The sequence below is a fragment of the Aptenodytes patagonicus genome, chromosome 3 (assembly GCF_965638725.1).
Source record: "Aptenodytes patagonicus chromosome 3, bAptPat1.pri.cur, whole genome shotgun sequence".
NCBI lineage: Eukaryota > Metazoa > Chordata > Aves > Sphenisciformes > Spheniscidae > Aptenodytes > Aptenodytes patagonicus.
This window is the reverse complement of record NC_134951.1, coordinates 79088598-79114834: the sequence shown is the minus strand read 5'-3', so window position 1 is coordinate 79114834 and position 26237 is coordinate 79088598. Positions and strand designations below refer to the sequence as shown.

The window sequence follows — 26237 nt, the reverse complement described above, 5'->3', positions numbered from 1 at the left end:
AGTATGAGTTAATGGGTCAGAGAATTTCAGTTTGTAAATGTGGCTCGAATGCATGCTCAACATTGAGAATTCAGAAGGTAAATAAATAAGGCCTTTTGTTAATAATAAATCAATAGGTAAACCTAGTGATTACAAGCTGGTTTCATGAGAGGGTTTCGAGTCTGATGTGTGATTTTATGATTAATGGTGGTTAGCAATAATTGATCTTCCAGATAAAGTTGTGTGCCCACGTGAATCCCCTGCATTTTAAGACTTGCAGATGTAAGGCTTGGGACTTGAGATGACAAATTATTCACAGAACAGTTTTATCACCTTTCTTTCTTTAACAATTAAATCTTTCTTATACAAAGGATGATATCTGCAAGCACAGTGTAGGTCTACAAATTAATGAAGCTTTTAGTTTGGTTACATTAGAAAATTATCTAGGTAACAACAGAGAAAAAAAAAAACTCCATAATTTGCTATTTACAAAAGTATTGCTCATGAAGTTTGTTAAAAAAATTGTGAAAATGGTTATAATAATACCCTTCTGTGGGATCTGTGAGAAAACATTTCTACATCTTTCACAGTGCACAAGCACAAGCAGTATTCCAAAGATAGGCTTATGTGCTTATATTCTGTAAATTACATACTTGATATTCTTCATAATTTTTTTTTCTCTTTTCAATAAAATATTTATGCATTCCAGACACTCTCCTTAGTTTTGTCTTTATTCATGTTCACATAAAATAAAAAATGAGAAAAGGTCACCCGAAACATCAAAACATTTAATTAACACAAGCACAGTGAAGTCACTTCATACTTTGAAATCAGTGTCAGTTCCCATAAGAGTGACTGCACTGTCACCAGCACGGGATTGCTTTTCACTGGAAGAGACACAGACAGCACAAAGGTGTATTTTTTACACCAATATTCCAATTAGTTGAACAGGTTGGAAGAGACTGGGAAAATGACATAACAAACAAATGCGCACTAATGACAGGATTTTTAACCTGTTAAGTTTTGTGTGAAAGTCTAGCCCGACTCCGTCTTCTTGCTATGCCGTTACCATTCCCGTTGGTATCACGCACGGTGCAGGGCTGTGCTCTTTCTGTCATTCCTGCTCACTCAACAGAGTTGTCTGGGCTGGGTTGTGCCATGCTGAGCACTTGTACCTTGCAGACGGAGTCCCAGCTGCTGTGTCCCACTGTAGCTAGAGGTTGGCTGTGCTCTGGATGGATACCTGCTATAACAAGCACCTCTGAGCTGCAGGCTTCCCTTGCCACCTTCCCTTGCTGTGCATGTGCAGCAGACCAGCGTACACGTGCCTATATAAAATCGTTGCTATAATGCATTTCCAAACTTTTAGAATTATTTTTTTGACTATGGATCATTTTTCATATCTCTACTCCAGTCAAATACGATTCTATGTGGAGCAGTCAGGAAAAAAAAAGACAAACGTCCATTAATTTTCCAAGCATAAAGTGGTTATTCTCATGTGTTTGAAACATTTTTCAGTTGCAAGCTCGGTTTAGCAATTAGCACTGTGGAAAGATACCCTTTGAAGGACACTGATAGGTATTCTTATATAGTTATGTTCAGAGCTCACAAAAGGGTATGTACTTTTCAGAATTAACAAGTGTTGATGCAGACATAAATTTTAAGTGAGAGAAATGGAAGTGACGCTGTGTTCATAATGTAAATGATCAGTTTGCAGGGAGCTAAATATGATGGCAAAATTTACATGCTCAAAGTTAAGCATGTGCAGAAATGATTGGGATTGCAGCTGTTGAGTAAAATTAAGCTCATCTAACCTTAAAAGTCTGAAGGTTACTTGTGTAAATCTTACCTAGTCACCTTAGACTCCTCAATTAATGGAGATAAGTGGGTAACTTTTTTGGGCCTGTCTCAGACGACAGGAATTACCCTGTGAAGGTGTGTATTTCCTTCTATTGACTAAAAAGGAAGCGTGCAATTAATATATTCAATTCATATAGCCAATATTTAGATACTTAAATTCAGTGAATTGAACGTCACCCAACTGTACCATTTGAGGAAAGGTGAAATTTAAAATGCAAAGCAGGAAATAACGCTACAAATGTATGGTAGAAGATAAGATGTAGCACACAATCCTACATTAGTGATATGTATGCTTGTAACTACAGTCAATGAAGATGTTGTATAATTTTCTATGACTCTCTGAGGCTAAAATTCAGCCAGGGCCCGTCCCACTCCAGCCAGGAGCAGGCAGCTGGGGGCATCAGGACAGCCCCAACCCTGGGCATCGGGCATCTCCCTGGGGATGGGGACGGGCTGAGGCCAGGCCTGAACGTGGGCCCATGGGTGGGCCCGGCTCGGCGGGGCCCATGGCTGGGCTGAGCGGGGCTGTGGGGAGCTGGAGACCGGCCCTGCTGCGGCAGCGCCGGAGCAGGGGCTGATGGCCCCGGGGGCTGACCGTGGGGTCACGGGCTGTGGGGGAGCCTTGGGGGGCCGGGCAGGGACAGTCAGGGCTGGTGGTGCCATCAGGGCCCTGGCACTTGCATTGGTTCTCAGTCGGCTGTATTTGTAACAGCAGTCATCTTTTGCTTTCATTTTGCCAGTTTATGCAATATTAAAGGGTTGATTTAATTTTTCCTTTGCCTTCCCACTGGAGAACGTAAGTCATGCAAAGTGATAATTTTAAGCAAAAACAAAACCAGAAGCTAATTCTGTCTGAGAAAAAATATGTTAAGACTTGGGTAATTAAATTGGTAGTAGTTAGAATCATAGTTTAATTACAAGTGTAGCTGAAAATGTGTGTTCAGACCAGTTGAAATCAGCGGATTTATGATGTTAGAAGACATTAAACTGTCCTTCCTAAATTTTACTTCTTTATTCTTCTCTTGGAGATACATATACTTATATGAACAGATTAAAAATATCTATCTTTATGAAGAGAACACCACAATATAAATTTTAAATTTACAGTTGCAAATTTCTGTAACTTTGAATGTACCTTTCATTCATAAGTGCAGCATTTGGAGTTAAATAATAAAGCAATATGAGAATCAAGCAACAACAAAATTATTCAAATAACTCATCTAGGGTATGATGGAACATTTAGAAGCAAATAATATGCTTAAATTTAATTTAAGTAATAAATGCTTAAATAGAAGCAAAGAAATTACTTGTGGTGTGTTTATAAAGCTGCTGGTGCTTTGAACTGGGTCTCATCCCTTCATAACTTAGTTTCCTGCTTAGACTCAGGCTCATTCCTAAGACATCACGTTAGTTTTATGGGTCTTACTGCTTTGAGGTCAATGGAACTATGTCAGAGGAAAAAGTGGTATAAAAATACTAAAGATTTGCATCAATTTTATATTTCTTACATCTTGCTCTGCCTTCAGTTAGCAAAAACCTGTAACAGCCATTGTAGCCGAGAACATATGAAACACATAGGCTTGAAAGTGAGTTGAAAGAGGGAACTAATAAACAATTTAGCTGCCATTTTATCAGTCTGCAGATGTCCTCAGTCTTGAGTATTGGTTTCTGATTAAAGGCAATTTTCCATGCTTTTGCATCCTTTCCTTTTAACACTCTTATATGTAATTGTTATTGATTGATTTATTTAATATTGCTATGGTTCGGTTTATGTCTGTGGAAATTTCATGTATGCGTGTACTTTTTCAAGTAATAATTGGGAAGAGGGAAATGGAAAGTTTCAGTAATTGTTGAGACCATTGATTATAAGACATAAAAACTAATCCTCGAAGCATTCTACACAAAATAGCAGAAATCTGTAAAGTGCAGATTATTTATTTCATGTGGCACGCACCAGCTGCACATCAGAGACTTAGAAAATACATTTTTTTTTTAACTTTTGGTGTGCACAGTTTGCCAGTGAACCTGTTGGGTGCTGTGCTTAACTTTTAATAATTTTCAAGTTCCCATGTGTGTTTGCATATACATGAATATGTTGATGAATATATGCATGGGTTTGTGGGTGAGTTGACAAATAGTTCTTAATGCTTTTCAGCAGAATAGGTACTTTTTAATCTCTTTTCTTTTTATTTATGGAATGGTTATTTGTCTATAGCCTTTGTCTCTAGTGACAGTGCAGGAATTTAACACCATCCAAGACTCTTTCAAAACTCCCAGATATTTGGTGAAAATGGGTCACAGCGTTGGAGCATGTTTTACAAAGGTCTGCTTACAGAACAGAAGAAATTAAAATAGAAATAGGAAATATCAGAAATACATCCAGAAATATCCAAAAAGAAAAGAGGATGTTTCTATCTTACTTCTTTTTTTCCATGTTTCTTCTTTATTTCCATTTTTTCCTCAAATTATTGTTTGACAACAATAACTTCCATTGTTTCCTCAAATTATTGCTTCTGCAATGTGAAGATCTGAAGTGACTTCTTACAGACAGCAGACTGTTAATGTGTGTCAGTATAATTCATTATTGCACGCATTTGACATTTCTGAACTCATTGCTGGAAAGCATCATGCCAACACTGACATGGTTTTTAAGCTCTCTCTCCTCCTTCTTTGCTAGTAACTTCAGGATCTCTTGTATAATCAGCTTTCAAGATTCACTGAAAGTCTGGGCTATGAAAAGATTGAAAACTAGATTGGGCAAGTCTCTGAAAAATAGACTATACAAAATATTGTATTGGGAAGAGAATGCAGCAGTGGACAACTAGTAACACTTAAAATAAACATATATGTGTTTATATATATGTCTATATATATCTTCATACTTTTACACTTTTTTTACAAAGATCCTTGGTTCCGAAGTGTTTATAGTCTCTAACATGGAAGAAAGAGAGGATGCATACAAGCAGTTCACATAATTATATAAATTATGCATGAGGGCAGAATGGGATGGATTTCTGGGAGAAACAGGCATTCAGGAAATATGATTTCAAGGAGAATGGAAAGAGAAAAAGTTCTTGCTAGGCAAGAAAAGAGAAACTTTCCCATCTTAAGGGATTTAGTGAATAATAAATTGGAAAGGATAAGAGGGAAGAAAGAAATGATTGGTTAAAGAAGAAGCTGTAAAGACTGCAAAAAGCAGAGACAAGCAGAAAGCAGTTTAGTTGGTGTTACAAAGCTAACATCTGTCAAAGATTAACACGCAGTATTACATGAAATCATAATTATCCTCTACACTTAGAAATTCCTATAGCAGTGTACAATCAATGCAGCTCTGGGGCCCCCAACATAAGAAGGACATGGACCTGTTGGAGTTGGTCCAGAGGAGGGCCACGAAGATGATCAGAGGGATGGAACACCTCTCCTGGGAGGACAGGCTGAGAGAGCTGGGGTTGTTCAGCCTGGAGAAGAGAAGGCCCTGGGGAGACCTTATAGCTGCCTTCCAGTACCTGAGGGGGGCCTACAAGAAGGCTGGAGTGGGACTTTTTGCAAGGGTATGTAGTGATAGAACAAGGGGTAATGGCTTTAAACTGAAAGAGGGTAGATTTAGATTAGGTATAAGGAAGAAATTCTTCACTATGAGGGTGGTGAGGCACTGGAACATGTTGCCCAGAGAAGTTGTGGATGCCCCATCCCTGGAAGTGTTCAAGGGCAGGTTGGATGGGGCTTTGAGCAACCTGATCTAGTGGAAGGTGTCCCTGCCCATGGCAGGGGGGTTGGAACTAGATGATCTTTAAGGTCCCTTCCAACCCAAACCATTCTATGATTCTATGATTCTGTATTTTCAGGGACAATTACATGCAGGAAAAAAATTAATAATTACATAAGGGCTTGAGGGTAAGAGAGAAGAACTGTGTTTTATGCAGTGAGTTCTGATCTGAAACACAGGGAAGTCAACAGCTCTGGACTACATACAAGTCAGGCCTCAGGTCAAGAAGTTAGTGAGACATTTAGAGCAGTTGATACATTCAGGGTTTGGATGAGCTGGAAGATGGAGATGTAAATCCCAGTGAAAATGGACAGAAAAATGCTGCATAGCAGTGATTCTGTGGTGGAAGTAGTAAGGACAACTTTAAATGCATTGAGAACAAGAAACAGAATAAACAGTGAGAGCCTAAGCATGGGGGAAATGAGAAGAGAAAATTAAAGGTGATACAGGGGTTGTGGGCCTAGAAGTTGAGGAGAATAGAAATCCATTAAGAAAGACTCACTCAGAGCTAAAACTCACACATTCAACTATGTGAATATCCTTGTGTGTGAGACGGGGGAAAAGGTGAGTGGAAAGAAGCCTGTAAGAGTATCATAGGTTTTATTAAATGGGAAGAAATAGTAATATTTAATAAGAGACAAGCCATTAATGGATAATTCATACCATATGCTTAAACCTTGGCCACCGTTAAACTTGGCTACCTTTAAAAGGGTTTGCTGATGAAGTGGTGTTGATGGTGCATTCTCCACCTGTACCTCCTCTGAATGGAGTTAAAGCATTTACCAGCAAGAAGCTGATTTGAATGTCATTTAAATTAGTTCCCTAAGTAGAAGAAGTTATACCAATAGAAGACTTGTACTAGTATAATTGTGTCTATAGTAGGGTTTTTGCCTTTTTTAGTTATGTTGCTTGCAAGTATAAAGGCTTTTCCCTTTGTATCCCTAAGACAGCTATGCCAACAAAAGTTGAGGGTGTAGGCCATGCCTCATTGGCCTTGAGTGAAGCCACAGTGCTGATGGAGATTTCCTGACAACTGTATCCAAATTCATTTGCATCCTTTTAATGGCAGTCATTAAGTGTGAGGGGTAACTATTTGTAGTTGCATCAGCAGAAAAGCAGGTTGATAAAATTCGTAGTTCTTCCCATGTTCTGGGGAGAACTATGCTCTTAATTCCTTTTAAGGAATTTTCTCTGTTCACAGGCAGATGCTTCAATTTCTGGTAAGAAGAATAAAGCCCAGATTGCTTTCACAGTCTGCACTTTTATCTCTTGCCAGAAATGAGTCTAGTAGTGTACAAAAGTGCGTAGCAGCCTTGGATTTCATCACCAGGAAGGTAATCACAGTCTGAACAGGTCAGTAAAGTGCATGGCATCTAGCAAGACATTCTTTCTTACTGGCTGGTACAGATGTGAAAGTCTGTAGCGATTGAACATTAATTTGATTGCAAAGTTCTGGCAAATCGCTCCCCTGCCTGCATAGTTGGTTTGTGTATTACACCTGTGGGTGACAACTACATATTTGTGAAATGGGTTATATTTGTGACAGCCAAAATTAAAGTGATCTGTGGGGCCTATGAAATCCTTCAGGGAATCAGGGAAAGCCTGTATTACGCTTAGAAATGAGTCCAAACCTGGTGTGTGAATCAGAATTCAGCTTTGGGCAGCTCCAAGGTTTTGATGTGAGATCCTCTTTTAACAGGCTTTTTGGCTTACGCTAAGGGTCTGGAGGTATCTGGCAGACAGTGCTGCCCTTTTCGTCTTGCTTTCGTTTGTAGTCCTTTGGGGAAAGGGCTAAAATATTCAGAATATAACCTTTCTAAGCATTCTTGGTAGCATGCTCGGAAATGTGGCAGGATTATTTGATAGATGGTTTTCAGCATTCCAGTGCCCTCAGAACCATGGCTAATCTTTCTAATCTTCTTTATCTAAGGTAATCTGTATATTCTATCCTCTCTGCATCTACGTATCTTATGCTGAAACTGCACTGACAGGAAGCTCTAAAATGCCTATTTTTGTTTCTTTCCAACAGCTGGCTGTCCAGACTCCTTGATTAAAGAGCTTCATCACTTCAGGATTCTAGGAGAAGAACAGGTGAGTTAGCATCTCAAAGGCAGCGTCTTAATGTCATGAAAGATAGACGCTAATGAGACAGTTTCGTCAATCTCCAGGGACGCAGAGTGTATCTCATGACCCCCAGTGACCTGAAATATGGGGGAAAAAACACACAGGAGATATATGTGAGATTTTTTTTTTTCATTCTATCCATCAGCCTTGACAGGTTATTAATTGGTACATCTGCTACCTGCCACAGCTTTTCGGCTTTTGACTACAGCAGTAAACAGGCTCTCTAAAACAGCAGATAGACAAAAAATCTGACTAAGGATTGATACTTACAGCTACTCATGATATTATCCATCACTTTTTGTGGCCTTTTTTCTCTTTCAAAAGTGTGTTTCTCATGCATAATTACAGCTGTGCTTTGCACTCAGAAAACTATTTCTGTAGAGGGGTCTTAGGAAAGCATAACTGAAGTATGCTTTACAACACTCACAAGATGTTCATAGTTATTATTTTGTCAATAATGAAATTAACGTACAGAGATGCTGAGAAAATGGCCTTAAATTTTGAGAGACAAGTTGAATTTTCGAATGCTCAATGCTTCTGAAGTTCAAGTTGTCTTTGTCTCTGAAGTATCTCTCCTAATGTACGGGTTATAAAGCCTAACTGCCTGACATGGAGTTGCAGGTACTAGGGACCGAGGGCCTGAAAGCTCAGCATTAGTGTGTTGTACATGAGAATATCTGCATCTTTTAATGAACCTTGCACCAAAGGACTTGCACAAGGTTATATGAGGGCTGTGACAGAGGTAGGAGCAGCTCCTGAAATGTTAATTCAAAGTCTGGTTTCTTAGTTTTTAGATCAGATTATATTGTCAAGAACACCCTGTTGCTTCTCCTTTCCCTGTCACTCTCCCCTTTTCTATTACAGTTAGGGCTCCTGGTACCTTTTCTAGACTTCCAGTTTTCCTCCACCAGTGCCCGACTTCAGTTGTTGTAGAAAGTCAAAAGCCAGATTCCTCAGGGACTCAGCTTTTCTTCAGCAAGAAGACAGCATGAAGGGAAGTGTGGGAGGGTTTGTCTGACAGGAGTGGAAAAAAAGACAGAAAACGGACTAGGCCAAAGGAGATACTGGAAGCAGGAATCTGGTGAGATTGAAGACTTAGGAAGAGGAAATAAAAGAAATGATGGCAGGATTGATGGGGCCAAGAGACTGGTTAGAGCCAGCTGACAAATGGAGGGCAGAGTGAGATGAAGCATGGGGACACTGGAGGGATGGGACTGGCTGGTGAAAGAGGGTAGGAGTAGAAACCAGAATGGCACAATAAGGGTCTGACAAGGAGCTGGGACCAAGGGCTGGAAGGGAATGACCAAATATGGAAACTTGCTAAAAAGACTGGTAAATAAAGTAAGATCCGTACTCAACGAGCTGCACGAGGAGGTGAAGGTAAGCAGAGTAGAAGTGGGACAAAGGGAGAGATTTAAAGGAGAAGTGGGGAACAGCTAAACCAAGAGACTGTGAGTATGAGGGAGAGGGCTGAACCAGACAGACTTTGATAGCTCCACTAGCAGAGCTCTGAGGATGGAGTTGTAGACCTCAGCCTTGCTAATGACCACTGACAGAGAAATATAATTTGATTGATGGGCTTTCTTTTTTTTTCTGTTTGCTTTTTAGAAAAGGAAGTGGTAGACATAAAAATGAAGGCTAAAAGAGTTAAGAGTGCAAATGAAGAATTCAGACATTAGGAAATGTCAGATTTAAGATTGTTTATATAATCCTAATACTTTCTTTGTTCCACTCACCTACACTTACAACTTTGCACTAAGAGAGTATTAAATTATATGGTCATATACAAACTTCAGAAGTGGGACGATGTAAACCATGAGGAACCACAAAAGAAAAGATAATTAATTTCTGTCCAATAATAAGAGAATTCTTGAAGAGAGTAGAGGAGTTTGATGAGGAAAGCCTTGCTAATCAAATAAATGCATTATTTTTGCCACTTGGAATATTTTTGGTAGTCTTTCGGACTTTCATAATGAAATTACTCATCTTTGTGTTGAATACACCTAAACAGATGAGAAATTTTTGTCATCATGCATTAGGAGCATAAAACTGTGCAGATGGAAAGTTGTTTTGCAGAATGGGTCTGACCTATAAACATTTGCCTCTCTCTGAAACTGGCTATACTGACAGGTTATTTGGATACAGTGGTTATCATTACAGTCTTAACCAATGTCTTTGCAAGTAGTGAACATTGCCATGAGGCTTGAATTACTCCATAAGCCCATACAAGTGTAAAGAACATTGCAATTATATTCTGTCCCTACAAAAGCATTGTTATCATGAGTCTACTGACAACCACAGTAGCTCTTGCATGAAGTTAGCACACACTTTGACAGTTAAGGAGAAGTTGGTGCAAAACCAAGGTAAAAAAAATTAAAATACATCTAAATGAAGAAAGGAAGGAATTTCAGGCAAAGTCCTTATTCACATGACTAGCTAATTATTTCTTATATTTATTTAGTTATATATTTGCTTTTTAAAAAGATCTAAAGTGTGTCTTTTTCTGTTATCGTGCATACTAGATAGAAAAAAAATCATAAATAATTATAAAACTGTTTTATTCAGACTGCTTACAATTTCAGTATTATCAACCAATATATATTTTCTTCCACTCCAAGCAACAGTTCAAGAATAATAGGGGCATGTTACGGCTTCATATCCAATCTTGATTTATTTTTAAAATGCTTATGTATTTAAGGCCAGATTATAAAAGCAGAATGGACTATTGTGATAATCTGTTCTGATCTCCTTTAGAATACACATTACATGACCTTCTTAGATTAATTCTTGTTTAAACTGGAGTATATTGCCTAGAAAAACATCCATTCTTTGTTTACAAATCACTTGCAGACATTAGATCCTATTATACCTCTCAGTAGTGAAAGACAAAAAATTCCCAGCCTCTTTTCTTTCCACCACTCTACCAGCACCAGTATGCTCCCTACATTGCATCTCCCATTCCTCAGTGTCCAGATCATTTACATTTCCAATTCCCTTTGGCCTGTCACAAGGCAATAGGTGATCATCATAATAAAAAATGACTTCAACCTATGAATGCAACTCAGAAAAAGCCACCGTACCTCTGAAACAGGACTAAAAAAATTGCTTATACAGCAAAAGGGAGTCTGTCAGTCAGACTGTCAGCTAAGTATGTTTCAGACAGAAGGAAGGAACCTTTCAGTTTGAAGTGGACATTCCCACTGGAACTTGTGTGTTCCAGTTAAACCAGTGGCTGCCCAATAAAGAATATAATTTCCCTTCTAGACAATTCTATTTATTCATCTAAGAGATGCCTTAGTGCTTTTGGACGTGGATGAACACAGTTGAGATTCAGCTCACGGTCCATCATACTGCTTCCCAGACAGAAATCCCATTCTGCAGTCGTGGGTAATAGTTTGTTCCTAGAAAAATAACTTTACATGTGACTGTGCTGAAAAGTTGTTTGCTTAAACCCAGTTTACCAACAGTTCAGATACCCCTGTAGCATGAACTTAACCATCCATGTTACATATTCATTACTTCCTCTTCTCAAATTGTTACAAGCTTTATCACTGATGTTCTATGTTCTTGGTTTTCTTCAAAGCCATTGATAAAAATTTTAGGTGGCATAAGGCCAAGAATCAATACCTTCGGGACCTTTTAGGAAACACACCTGCTTAATAATGATTGCCCATTTACAATTATATTTTAGACATGCCAGGTAGCTAAGTTTTCATCCTCTTAATATATGGCATGTTAATTTTGTATCACTCTAGATACTTAATCAAAATACCAGGTGGCAGTAAGACCAATGCCTTAGAGAACTCTGCTTCTTCAATTCTCTTACCTTAATCAACCAAATTTCAGTAAATTAAAATCAAGCAACTGTTCCTAATACAAAACCCTGGTCTCTACCTTGTGTTCATTGAGTATTTCTTTTCTGTAAATACTGACCATATATAATTTTTGTTGATGTAATTAAGAGAGAAAGGTTTTGAGCAGCTTGCAGGATCAAACCACTCGAAAACATGTGTCTGCCTGTCTGCCTGTCTATCCAAATAAAATGTTTCTTTATCTAAATGTAAGCATTGAAGGAAAACTAATGCTGAGAAAAAAAGGTTTTGTGTTTAACTTGAAGCACAAAGAGTTGCTGATTAATTTAATATTTCCTAAAAGGAGTTCTGTAATAATAAAACAGTTGTCCAAATAGTCAAACTTCTCGGTAGTCTCCTGGACATGTAAAACTCCCATGTCTTCTATTCCCTCAGGAATGTACATTATGGGACATTCATTATAGCTGGAAAGTCTATCTTTTAAGGTTTAGTTGGTGGCAACAAGATAGTTTTTAAAAAGGGAATTGTTTTTAGACTTTATGGAAAGAGGTAATCATAGTCTGTGTGGTACAATAGAAGAGTACACGCTTCCCTGGTACATGATATGCATTGTGGATACCTAACTTACAACATAAAACCGGCTTCCAGGGTAGTTGGTTTAATATGCAACACAACTACATTTAGCAGCAGATTGCTACCCCACTTGATACTTGACCCTTTGAGAAGGTGCCAGAGAGTCTGACCTAGAAAAGTCTCCAAAAGCAGCTTTGACTGGTTTGTTTTGGACCTCCTTTTCACAGACTCTCCCAGTGCACAAAGGTCTGTACAAGGCAAAGAGAGTCTTCTGGACATGCAGCCCCAGGAAGGGTAAAATCTGAAGCTTTCTAACTGTCCTTAGCTCTATTGAGCTTTTTCTTGCAATTTGATCTCACTGTTCATAATCCACCATTTTCCCCTAGCATAATGGATGCAGTCCAACCTGCTGGCTAACTGCTTCACTTTGTAGCTACCTGAGATACACTGAGGATTGGGATGAAAGATTTATTAACTGGGGAGCTGTTGAAAAATAGCACAATATAAGAAAATTAGTCTCCTGCAGTAGCCATTTGCCCTGTCAGGCTGGCTGTCTCTGCAAGTAAATGCAAATGGTTCTACAAGTGGTGATAGTACAAGCTGCTTACAAAAATATGTTAAAGATGCACTAAATATGGGCTCTGTCCAAGTACGGTGGAAGGCAGGTAATTCAACAAGCCAGTGCCAGAGACAGCAGAGAGAACACTTTAATTCAGACCTAAACACTATAATATACCAACACAGCAAGATGACTTGCAGTGAACTGTTATGGAGTCTCCCTAATGGCTCTTCGAGAAACTTCCCTCTTCTCCCCAAAGTGATTTAAAAAATCTTGTTTAATTGTTTAAATGGAATATTGTGATTCATGAATAAAATAGCAGCTACATCTGAAGGCTGGAAGGGAAAACAAATAATGCGAGAGCAATCTGCTGCTATACCTCAGTGCCCCCAACAGGTCACAGCACAGATGAAGCAGATGACATGCTAGTGGCAGGAAAAGAAGCTGCTAAGTAATGTATAGCTGCACTTCTCTGCTACATCATCTGCTCTGACAACTTTGCAGAATGTATTGGCCAGTTTCTTGATATTTTGACAGGGGAATGATCAGTTTTAACAGATCTCTCCTATCAGCTGCTACTGCAACTCATATCACTGCTCACTTTTTTTTAGAAATGTTGTGGGCATTTATATCCCTGGAATCTGAGCAAGCCTGAATGGGGACAGTCTTTTTTTTTTTTTCCCACATGTCCTTGCCAGTTGGGGAAAACTTATGCAAAGGAATACCCTCTTTTGAAAATCTGAAGATGCACATCCCCATGCTGTTCAAAGGTGGTGTGGGCTTGTGCTAGGTTTTGCTGTGAGCTGTAACTTTAGGAGATATGGAAATTAGTATTAAAAGAACACAGTGTGGACAGAAATAATTTAACATTAATGGAGGTTTTGAAGCAATTTGTATACAATACATGTGTGTGGCAAGGAGAAAGTCCTTTTGATTTTTTTTTTCCTTGCAATACTTGCTAGAGGAATTTTTTTTTTAGGTATATGCCACAGAATATTAATGTAGAGTCAGTCTTCAACTAATTGATATATATTTACCCATTCAGGCAAAAGTAATGTCATGTGACAATTCTAATTAATCAGCTGAGTTTAGTGCAGGAAACTGTCAAATAGGCTTCGGAAGTATTTGTGGGTCAAGATTTTTTGATAACTACACTTGGAAAAAATGTAAGTTACCCCTTGATAATTCACATGCAGTTAAAAAAAAAGAATAAATTTTCAATGAATAATTTCTCCAGTTCATAATTACTAAACCAAAGCTATTTTGTTAGTATTCTCAAATCTGTATCTTTACGAGTATACTTCCTTACAGCTCTGTGCCTTCCCACTCAGCCCCTGGCTTCAGCTACTACTCAATGTGAGTGATACCTATACGCATCTCAGTTTCTTCCACTTTTCTGTCTAATATCTGATTTCTGTCCATCTCATTTGGCTCACCTTTCGGATTTGTCATCACCATCCCATCACTCTCTCTCTAAAACTGAGCTACTGCATTTAACTCCTGATCCTCTTTACACCACCTTGTTTTTATAGCTGGAACTACACAACAAACTTTACACTCTTTGAATTTCCTATGACCAGTGATGTGCCTGTCTTTTCTTCCTGTGCTATATCTGCTTTGAATGTCTCCTAACCACCTTCTTCCCTGACTTCAGAGGTATTTGGAATCCATGTGAGTTCCTCAGCTTTGTCTCTCCTGGATTATCAGAACTTTATTCTCATTGAGTTCTTGCCATAGGCAGGGCATCTCTACTTTCTTACTCCTTTTTTAACTTCTTGTCTGCGCATTAGACAAGTAAAAGTAATTTATTTTTGGTTCAACAGCTGACATAAAAAATGGGGAGAAAGAAAGGAGAAAGTACTTGTGCTCAAAACTAATTTAAAGGATATTCTTTTCCTGTCAAAACCAAAAAATGTCATTTTGTGTAGAACCCAGATTTCCATTTGTTTACTTGTCTGTAACAACTATCAATGAAAAACTTGAGTGCTTCTTAAAATAGAGGAATTATCTTCCACCCAGCTTTTACTAAATTCAGAGAGAGGATTTGAACCCCAGTGTTCAGGGTCTCAGATGGATGTAGAAGATGGGACTTCTTCCATCCCTTGGATGACTTTGATCTGCTTTCATGGAATATGCATATATTCACTCTTGTGACCTGGGAAGTGGAATTCCTGGGAGCCAGTATCTACTTCAGTGAACCTCAGTTGCACAACTTGCAACAGCATCAACTGAAAAGATTTCCTTGCATTAGTTACAGCCTTGGTGGTTGTTACTTGAATGGAGAAAGGAATGTGGATTTGAGCTCCACAAGGGTCGGAAAGCACAGAATGTTTCTTTCCAGCATTCAGTCTATTCAGACTGATCCCAAAATACCTACTGGAAGATCACAAACTTCCAGTAGTTTGTAAATACGGTGCTAAGCCATACACTGTACTTAGTCCACTTTCTTCATTGCATCATATTACCTCTCATATATTCGGTTTGATTTCCAATGCAACCTGCTCCAGTGTCCTCTCTTCTCAGTATTATTTTCTATTTTCATACCCTCACCTTGTGCTTTCTTTCATATCATTCTGCAAACTGCAGTCTTTCCTTTCTTTCCTCCTCTCTACTCCAGTTTGATTTCATCCATGAATTTTGTTGCATTGGTCCTGTCAGGGGTTTCTTATCTAAGTGTCCTGGTTTCGGCAGGGATAGAGTTAATTTCTTTTCTAGTAGCTGGTACAGTGTTTTGGATTTAGGATGAGAACAAAGTTGATAACGCACCGATGTTTTAGTTGTTGCTAGGCAGTGCTTACACTAGCCAAGGACTTTTCAGCTTCCCATGTTCTACCGACTGAGAAGGCTGAAGATGCACAAGAAGCTGGGAGGGGGCACAGCCAAACTGGCCAAAGGGACATTCCATACCATGTGACATCATGCTCAGTACATAAACTGGGGAAAGCTGGCCGGGGGGGCCGCTGCTCGGGGACTGGCTGGGCATCGGTCGGTGGGTGGTGAGCAATTGTACTGTGCATCACTTGCTTTGTGTATTATTATTATTATTATCATATTATTATTATTATCATTTTATTTCAATTATTAAACTGTTTTTATCTCAACCCACGAGTTTTTCTAACTTGTGCTCTTCCAATTCTCTCCCCCATCCCACCGGGTGGGGGGGAGTGAGCGAGCGGCTGCGTGGTGCTTAGTTGCCGACTGAAGTTAAACCACGACACTAAGTATTTTCTTGAGACTGCCTTACCCAATTTTCCATGACTCTCCAAAGTCAGGCAAATTCCAGCCCTCTAGAAGGTGGTTCTCTTTCTGGTCTCCTTTGTGGTACTCCTGTGAGAACAAGGAGGAGCTGATGCTCTGAACTTGCTCTTCCCATCCTACCACTGGCGAGCAGAGGAGCCCAGTGATTCAGGAAAAATAAAGTAAGCATGCTCCATGGAAAGCCATGTCAGTCCATCTCTTTTTAATCTGTATTTACACTTACACTTTTGTAATTATTTTTACTAGTCCAATGAGTACTAAGGGTTTTGTACTTTAAGTTGCCTAATTATATTATGGAACTAATTCTTTTTTTTTTTGTATGTGTATAATACATATAAATAAAGTGCTTAGTCTACATTATGGACTAATAGCCTCCACAATCTAATTTTGAAACACACAGATGGTTATTTGATTTATAGAAGCAGTAAAAACAATCTGACTCCAGAAAGTAGATTTTCTTTCCTCTGAGACCATTACATGCAGTTAAAAGAAACAAGTAATCAAATTACGTTTCAGAGATTAGAAATTTTGGCTTTACATCTACTGTTAAACTTTTGTTCAAAGTTCCCTGCGAGGCTGCTACTGAGCAGATGCTTTTAGGTGTGAGGAAAAAAGGGAAAATAAAGAAAACTGTGCCCAAAGTGTAAAAGCAAAATTAAAATAGCACAAGGCACATGTGCTGTGGCAGGGAATAGATGATTTTTTAAGGTCCCTTCCAACCCAAACCATTCTATGATTCTATGATATTAAAGCATAACTTGCAAATTAAATAACATGACAAGGAATCGCTGTGTTCACAGTTTTGTGCATCCAGGTGCATTTCAGTTTTGTCTTATTATCTGAATCTCAAAGTAGCTGAAAAGACTGCAGTCCGAAGTTAAACCTGTTTTATTGCTGTGTCAGTCCAATGATTTCATTTATATTACCACCCTTGATTTACAACATCAAATGATTGAATTTCCACTGGTTGAAAACCCGGTACCATTCTAAGACTCAAGGGAAACCATCCCAATCGGGAAAGTGAGGAGCAGGGAATAAATGGTTACAATTATCCAGCCTCCGTGTCTTATGTCATACTATAATTTATAATCATTTATAAAAACCATTTCTAAAGGCCCTGACAAGTCTTTATGAGCAAAGATTGCATGAAAGAACTTCATGATATGGTTGAAATAAGTAGAGCTGGGAATTTTATCCACTCAAAATTTTGTTCCATGAAAAGTATAGATTTGGGTTGACTGGGACAATTCACAAACTGAAGTTCATGACAGGATGCAGTTGTCAGAGAAAAAAAAATCAGAATATTTTATGACTACCTTATTCTTATACCTTTAGCTGTCTTAGCACTAGTGGTTTGGAGTAAATCATATTTTTAAGCCTTTTTCTTTTCAAATAAGCATTGAAATATATGGTTCCATGGTGAATCTGGCAACTATTTACCTACCTGTATTTCTGAGGACCTTATTACAGTAGCGTATAAATGCCTGACATGCTTTGCTCAAAAGCTGATTTCTAGCAGCAGTAGATGGCTGGTGATTTCTGTGTAATTTTATGCCCCCATTACCATAGTATTTGATGTCCTCATGACTATTAATGGATTTTGCCTCTTAACACTACAGTGAAATCAGCACGTACCATTCTCCCTCTTTACAAACGGGGAACTGATGAGAAGCATAGATTAAGTGACTTATGTGAAAACCACAGGAAGGCTGTGCTGCTGACAGGAATTGAAATCAGGTGCCATGGATGGCAGTTCAGTTAAGTTCCCCATATATTAAACTTCGTAAGAGGTTTTTCCTAAAAATAATTGGAGATATTTTTCCTCCTTGTAGCATGCAGAACTGTTTTACACATGATGAGTGCATCTCTAAATAGGAGGCACATTGACGGTAATTGAGTAATAGATCTTGTGAAATATTTTGAACATACAGAAGAGTTAAGTTCACCTTTTAATGACAGCTCTTTACGTGTTAGATGTCTAACCTAAGTTAGTTTTCTCAGCTTCAACTATAGCACTTCCACAGGGTGACTCATCCTGCCTATCTTAGATATCGCATGTAAGTCAGGATAAATTCCCTACTTGGGATCTTGTTTCTTCTCATTCAATATATTTGGAGCCTATATGAGTCGTTTAGGTTAGATGTTTAATTTTTGAAGAGCTAAAATTGTGTGAGGTGGTTCACAGTCTAAGCTATTTTGGTACCTAAACCTTGGTTTCAAACATAGCTTAGGCCGGGTGATTTAGGAGGAGAATTATTGGAACTGAAGCACCTGTTATGGGAGTCACCTAATTTCAGGTGTCAATATCTAGCAAATTGTCTGATCTCTCTTTATAGGTAATAAAACAGGGCACTCCAGGGCTCAGTTCTTTTCATGCTAATGTACAAATCTAAGAGAGAAAAGATTAATTGCATTCTAATTCTCCTGTTAATTATAAAAGAAGTTTAAACAACCAGTGCAACTGTAGGCGTCATCACTGCGGAAATCCAAACTAAAATGAATCCTACTTTAAATCTCCAGTTGAGAATAAGAGGCAAAGTAAACCAGTGGTAGTTGTCTGCGGGAATATCCTTAAATATCTCATCCAGACATGTGATCAAAAATGCATCACAGGGTCCAAAGACATTTAAGGGCTTTTGAAAATTGACTTGCTTTAAGCATGTTGATTGCATCAGTACTATGTGATATGTATGGCTGTGGTATATAGAAGAAAAGGCCTCTAATAGATATAATCTGTCACTATATGCAAATAGTTAATTAATAATTCATGAATAAGTGTTTTGGTCCTTTACAAGCCTTTTATAAATGCACCCTTAATGTAAAGTGGGTTGTTTTGTTTCAGGCCACAGAATACAGCATATAAATCCGCATATGTTATGTATGACTGTGTTATGGCAGCAAACGTGTATATGTTCTGCTACTACATGTTTTAGTTGGTTGCTGGGTTTTAAGTGAGCTAGTGTACAGGCACAAGGAAAAAGAAATTGGAAAGTGACATCTTATAAATGTATCTGGACTTTGAAGGTAGAAAACAGGCTGGCAACTAGATGTCAAGATGTGCAAACGCATTTAGTAGGATCTTTCCTGTCTTCAAATTGATCATTTGTTTGGCTTTTATAGTGTGACAATCACTGATGAGAGTGCTGTACTGATTTGGCATGAGTCCTGTGCTGAACCACTATAAAATGTCAAATTTGTTGGACAGACTACAACAGCTTTGTCCACCTTGCCAGTAGGTGGACTGGACATTTCCTTTCGTAACTTTCTTTAACAAGACAGATTGATTCTCATCTTACCTATCATACATTTTCATGTATCAAAAAAAAAAAAAAAAGGAGAGGAGACAGGAGGAATCTCTCCATGCCCTTTTATGCTAAGTTAATGACTTATGGAAAGCATATCCTTTCTTTCAGCTGAGAATTTATAATGGAAATGCTGACAGAATTTCAGCTACAGTGTCACTGGTGTTTGCCTCTGTAATGAGAATCTGCTAACAATCCTACATCCAGCACAATGTTTCCTCTTAACGGGGTAAGACATTCGCCATCCTCACCTTTAGGTCCAGTCTCTGCCCTGAAGAAAAATTAGGTCAGCAGAGAGTTTTGCAGCTGTGGTTACCTGTATTTCTGTTCAAGGCCAGCAGAATAACTCAGAGCGCTCAGCATGTATTTAGTGCAAGGATCACAAACTTTACTGAAAATTGATAGAGTCCAACATGAAATATTTATGTCATTACTCTAGGTTCGAGCATAACAAAAACATAGAAAAACACCAGTTGACTTGTTGAGCCCCCTCATTCAAGGAGACTTTGCAGACATGTCTTGTACATTTCTCAAAATACTGGTATCTTCCAGATCCAAGATCCTTAATTCAGGATTTCTGGCTGCCGTTCATACACTCAGTGTTATTTTGAAGGCTTTCTTTCCGTTTGGATTTTGTTTTTCTTTTGAGAGGGAGTTTGCTTGGATTTTTTTTTTTTAAATTGACAAAGGTCGATACTTTCAGTTTGGTAAACTTTTTTTTTTTCCTGGGATGCAACACTTTTATGTCTATATATTAGAGTATTTTAAGAAGTCGCATACTATTTTTAGAAAGCCAATGTAACATGACATGTTATGGCAACATTTGCAGAAGAATCTTCTTAAACGTACACAGAAAATATGCAGTGGAGCCCCTGTCTGTAATTTAAAATTCTTCTTTGTATCCTTTGTATATGAGGCTTTGGTCCTATTGCTTCAGTTTTCCTTGTGGGATTTCTTTGGAGAGGGGTGCAGGTTGGGGAGAGAATTTTTTGTTTGTTATCTCCCCCAAAAAAAGGGAACAGGATTTTCATGGGCAGAGAAAAGTTTATGAAGCACTAAATACAGTTGTGAGTGCTGTAATATAAAGCTCTGTTTTGTTCCTTTAGCACACCATAAAGTCATTCTGCTTGTGCAGAAAATTCATACTACTCCCTTCTTCTTTGGCCTTTTGGGTTTTCCTGTTTTCTTTGGGCCTGTTAGGACCAACTGCTTTCATTTATTTCACTCTACAGTAGACCAGATTTATAGGCGAATCTGAAGCCTGGTTTACAAAGGTTATATAGCCACTAGTGGGGAACTGCACCAACACAGAACTCTAGAGTGGACGTGATTTACATGTACGCAGCATGATTTGTGCTTGCTTAGCTTATCTCCGTCTGAAAGCAGGGTAAGTTAGACCAAGGAACGTTACTGCAATCGCATCAGTCATTTTAGAGTGGGCATTTTTGTCAGTGAGGATACAGTGAGCATGTTATTTAATATGGCTCTGTGTCAGTGCCTCCATCATTAAAATGGAGGCATTTCCATATCCTTTTAGGCTATCGGGATGGAACTAGATGAAAACTGCAAAAACTAAGACAATTTTCTGGGAGACCCTGGGAAAAAACTACACCTAACATTGAAATAAATGTATATGAGAGAATTATTTTGTCAATCAATTTCATGACATTTATTTTGAAAATAAAGTTGGCTGGGCAATTTTTACAACCCTTTGGCTCTAAAACTTTATACTGTACTTCTACTTATAGATCCTTGGGGTTTTTTGTGGGTTTCTTTTCAATCTGTATACAGCATTTATCAGTATCTGTTGTTGGACTATATATTTATGATGTTTACAATAATTTTCTATAGCAATGTAAGAGTTCTTGAGGTTACTTACAGAAACAGTCTGCTGTTTTCTTGATTTTAATATCCCACACAATTTTCTGGTGGTGCAAATGATAACTGCAAGTCAGAAAATGATGCAGCTGGAGTTGGAGCGGAGTGACACCCCATTTAACGACACTGCAAAGTTTTAGACTTTTGACAAATAACCTGAACTTAGCATGTGAGACATTAGGACGGTTGACTTGATTATGTGGGATTGATTCAAGCTCAAAGCTTGGGGGGGGCAGGGTTGTGTGCCATTGGAAGTCTAACACCAGTCTATTGTATTGTAGTACAACCGCTATCAGCGCTATGGGGCCGAGGAGTGCGTGCTGCAGATGGGAGGAGTGCTGTGTCCAACTCCCGGCTGCGGAGCGGGTTTGCTTCCTGAACCAGGAGTGAGGAAAATTGTATGTGAACCAGTCAATGGAATAGGCTGTGGGGTAAGAACATACATTTTCCTACTAGCGGTGAGGGAAACAATGGATATTGTACAATGTTAGAATAAGGGGGGAAATGTTTTTTTCTTTTTCCATCACTGACTCTGAATTGCCCTTCATACCAGAGTGGGATACGGTAGCTCAATATACAATTTAAATATAGCACCATGGCTTAGGAATGATGACTTCATCATGTAGACTATGTCCATTCCAGAATTCTTTGCTTTATTTGGTTTAAGAAGTTGCTGAGTAGTTACAGTAAGAAATTGAACTGTGCAAATGACAATCCAAATGCGCTTTGACTTTCTTCTCCTAGCACTCAGCAAAAACGAACAGGATCTTGAGCAAACCATTCATTACTATTAACACCAACTTTACAAGTCATAGAAAAAGGAGAGTGACCAGTCTGTGATACTGCAGTGGCATTGCTTATGCATTTTAAGATACATGATGAAAAGAAATACAGAAATATTTTTGTTTTCTCATAAAAATTGCTTTTAAGCAGAGGGAATGCACAATTAATGGATTTCTGGAAAACAAAAACAGATGACACTTGAAAACGTTTTTGCTAAGAGGTCAAATCATATGGATCAGTGATTTTTTTGGCAGTGGAAATAACAGGTACCTTACAAGAATCAAGCTTTGGGGGAAGCAGAAATATGTAGAGAGAAATCTCTATATAAAACAACCTATTAAATGTTAGGTCAGGGTGTCTAACTGATGTTTGTACTAAGTGACTCTTTCCATGGTTGATATTATTACCGAATTCCATGCAGGCTATGAGAGAAGAGAAAATATCTATATTTATAAAATATTATCATGCTCTTGCTGTTGTCTTTCTTGTGGAAAATGCACATTTTATTGCAGTTTTGATGTTGCCCAAACTGATACCGTGGAAGAATAATTGTTTGCCAAACTAGGAAGTTGCAGCAACTTGTCTTCTGTGAGTAGGTTAGCATCTGTCGACCTTGGTAAAACTTCCTATCTGTCCATGCAGCAGTGCATGTAAAACAGAGTACTCCCCAGACTCAGTGAGCAGACATAGGGCTATAAAATAAAGCAGAAGGTGGGAAAGTAATAAGAAACAAGACTGAGTAAACAAAAAGAAATGCCTCTGGATTAACTATTAGGACTTGGTTAAAAAAGATAAAATCACAAATAATTTTTACTCTGCTCTCTGCCTTGAAGTGATGAAAATCAAACTGTGTTTTGCAGCTTCATTCATCATCATTCTGAATCTTCAAATGCCCTGTAAATAAAGTGTACGTAGCATAAAGGATTGATGTATTGCCTGGTTTAGCAAACTGCTCTGTTTCCTTTTATGGACTCTGTGCTGTGCTTGCTAGTGACCAGATCTGCAGCCTTGAGTTTAACCTCACCCTTTGTTTTGGATTATGTGATGTCTTGAACATTAAGGGGTACAATTCACTGAGGCTGAAATGAGAAGCAAGAGGCTGGTCTGTAAGCCAAATTTTGGTAACATTAAGGCCCTTCCTTCAGAATCTATAATGGAGCAGGGTGAAAACATGTGTTTTGAATCTTTCTTTGCACCCTGACAAATGATAACCTCAAGGAAGATTTGTCACAGAAGATTTCCTGTGGTGAGGGTCCTAGCGCTGAAGTCAGCTGCCGGTGAGAAAGCTGGCTGAAGGTAAGGATCCGCCTGCAAGGACACCAAGACAGTTAGGAAAGCTATTTATTTCTACTCTGTTTTCTGTAGTCACTTTGAGTGTTTTCTGTTCAGAAAGTTAAACTATGGTGGGTTTTTTCCCAGACAAAACCTGGTCTTTTTTAGTGTCAAGGCCTTCCACTCTTCTTTATGGAATCCAGGAACATCCACTTCAGAGCTCTGGGTTCCCTCACAAGTGTATGCAATGATTTACAAGCTCAGAGAAAGGCCCAAGATGAAGAACATCCCTTTTGTCCATCCAAATAAAGGTAGCAAAAGATGCCTTGCAATACTTATCTGTACAGCTTAGGTTAGAGACACATTCCTTGTTGAAGCTGGTAAGCAAAAAAATAAGGAAGGCAACGTGAATCTGGAGATTCTCTATGAATATGTGTGTCATCCTTTAAGCTGTACTTTAGATATGTAGAGTCTCTTTTGGGGTATTTGAACCGCTGTCTTTGGGTAAAGTTCAGAGTTGATAACATTGCTAACAGCAGAAGTTACAGCAATGGTCTGTTATTCACCCAAAAGCCCTTGTAGAGAAATAGTTGTCTACTGCACAGAAAAAAATGATTGTTCAGATCTGAATTGCGGTATAAGGGTAGCTAACAGCTATCAAGTAGATGAGGATTTTGATTAACTGATGAGATGGATCAAGGGAGGGAGGAGGGATAGGTTTTCAAGAGAAAGTTGAGACAGTAAATGAAAAGGGTTTTCAGCAGCCGTTTTAGAAAAGGAGAGGCAGAAGAAACCAGAGAATAAGCTGGCCACCAGAGACTGAAGCAAAATAAATATTCCATTATTCAGAGAGAAAACTGTGTGAGGCAGTCCCAAGCATGTAAAGACTCCAACCAAATCTGAAAGAGCATTGAAAAAGTGAACAGGTAACTGAGCCAGGCTAGGACACAGACATTTTGCCTTCCTCAGTTTCTTTCTCTGGTATGTGAAAAGAGGAACTAGAATCTCTTTTTGCAAAGTCATTGCTATCAGTGTCAAAGCTAAATGTGAGTCTCCAAGGCAGTGCTCTTAATTTGTTAAAAGGGCCTTTGGGAAAGTTAAAGATGGTGGATTTTGCTTTGTCTCAGGAGATTTGGAAACAGCAGTATGTGGGGCCCAGAAACAGCCTGCTAGACAGAACTATACCAAAAAGGTGAGGAGAGAGGTTTAAATTTAAGCATCCCCATATGTACCCTCTGCAGTCAGGCACTGCTATCTATTCAGGCTTTCAGGCAAAGTAGGACAAGAAGAGGGATTTATTTTGACTTGAAAAGTAGCATGCAGCTATCTTTTTAATGATTATGAATAATCCTCAGCCAAAGCCATGTTGTGGTACCACTGACTGACCTCTTGCCTAATCTTTCATATTTTTTATCATTAGCCATAAACATATTAATTGATTTACCAAGATATTACCATTATACACTGTTGTTCTACCTTCATTACTATGCATCAGACCTATGTTACTAACTTTTATTGCTTTGACATATTTAATATGAGAAAACAGCAACAAAACATAGAAGACAGTACATATTGTACCAGCTGGCCTGGGTACAGGAAAATCTGTGGTAATCAAGGCATACAAAAGCTCTATGAATAAAACATTTTTGTCTTGTTTTGTATTATACTGGCATATTATTTCCTACATATTAAAGAAAAGTTTGGAGTTAAAAGCAGGTTAGAATGGAGCTTCAAAAGGGACTATACTGCTTGTTTATTAAAAAGTATGCCTTGGTTGATACACATACAGCTCATCTGTCTTGCAAAACGTCCACTGTCAATATCTTTCAGTGGGATGATAACTGACTAATGTGTGATTGCATCCCAGCCCTTGCTCCACAACCATATAAACATTTTGCAGCATGCAATATCAGTTGACCTATCCCTTGGAATGGGGTTAGGTGGGAGATCGGGGATAGTGGAGATAGAGCCTCTGTCAGTCTTTTCCCTTTGAGTTTATTCATTCCTAGCATAGTCTATATAAACAAGAAGAAGAATGTATTTCCAGAGATACTCTGTGGTTTGATAATCCCTTGCTAGGAGACCTGACTCTGGAAGCTATAGCCAGGTTCATGGAGGTCCTGAGACCACTCTAAACTATCTTAAGGTCTGGGCGACAATTTAAATGGTCTTAGGAACAAGCTGTCATAATTGATGTTTTTCTCGCCCTTCATTCGAATCCCCTAATGTGAAACTCCAGTTCGCAACTGAGTACTCAACCTTAGTGTATGAAATGTGCAATGATAAAGGAAGTTTTATAGCCTTGCAAAGGGAGCACAAAATTTGGGGTTATTTCACCTCTTTTACACCATATTTCCTGTTCTGTAAGCATAATGACATTGAAGAACATCAAGATTTCACAAAAGATGTGTTCCCTTCTAGGACAGGTGAAATTTTAAGGCTGCAGACTGCAAGAGGTCCCTGAAAAATCAATAGATATAAATACCGTGTCTTCCTTATAAATAGAATTCCTAGGCCATTGTATTACATAGACCAAAATCCCTAAGGCAATTTCACTCTTCCCAGCAATTTTTTCCCATTGATTTCTTCTTGCATTCTTCTTCCATGACTAAAGAAGCACATGTCAAAAGCAATTGCAGTATATTTGTAGAATTAATAATTGTCTGCCTTTTCAGAAAGCTTAATAAAATAGAGAACACTCTAAAATAGGTACATGAGAAGTGCAATACACATTCCTGTTGTTTGCAAAGCTCTTTTTTGTGGTTCATTATCTTCTGTACATGCATTTCCTAGCATGCATGTTTCATCTTCAGTGATGTCTTTGTTAAGCACAACAATATGCATATAAGCAAACCCTGAATAATTGGAAAAAATACTTAGTTTGGAGGAGACAAATCTAAATTATAAAAATTCCAAGCAACAAGCTCCTATTCACTCAATTTTGATAATTCAAATGATGATTTTGTTAGTTGAGTGTGTCCTTCTAAACTTCTGGAGTGGGGTTGTTTATTTTAGGGGTTTATATCTCTGTTGGAGTGCTATGTGAGTGCACTTATGCTCCCTCTGGGACC

General features: G+C 38.5%; 1 protein-coding gene across 1 annotated transcript in view; it reads left to right on the top strand.

The window, feature by feature from the left end:
• Nucleotides 1–26237, top strand: part of PRKN (parkin RBR E3 ubiquitin protein ligase) — an 807172-nt gene that overhangs the window by 667380 nt on the left and 113555 nt on the right. Inside the window, exons 8-9 of the mRNA XM_076333958.1 lie at nucleotides 7635–7696; nucleotides 21393–21542. Coding sequence (XP_076190073.1) covers nucleotides 7635–7696; nucleotides 21393–21542 — 212 coding nt within the window. The remainder of the gene's footprint in view (nucleotides 1–7634; nucleotides 7697–21392; nucleotides 21543–26237) is intronic.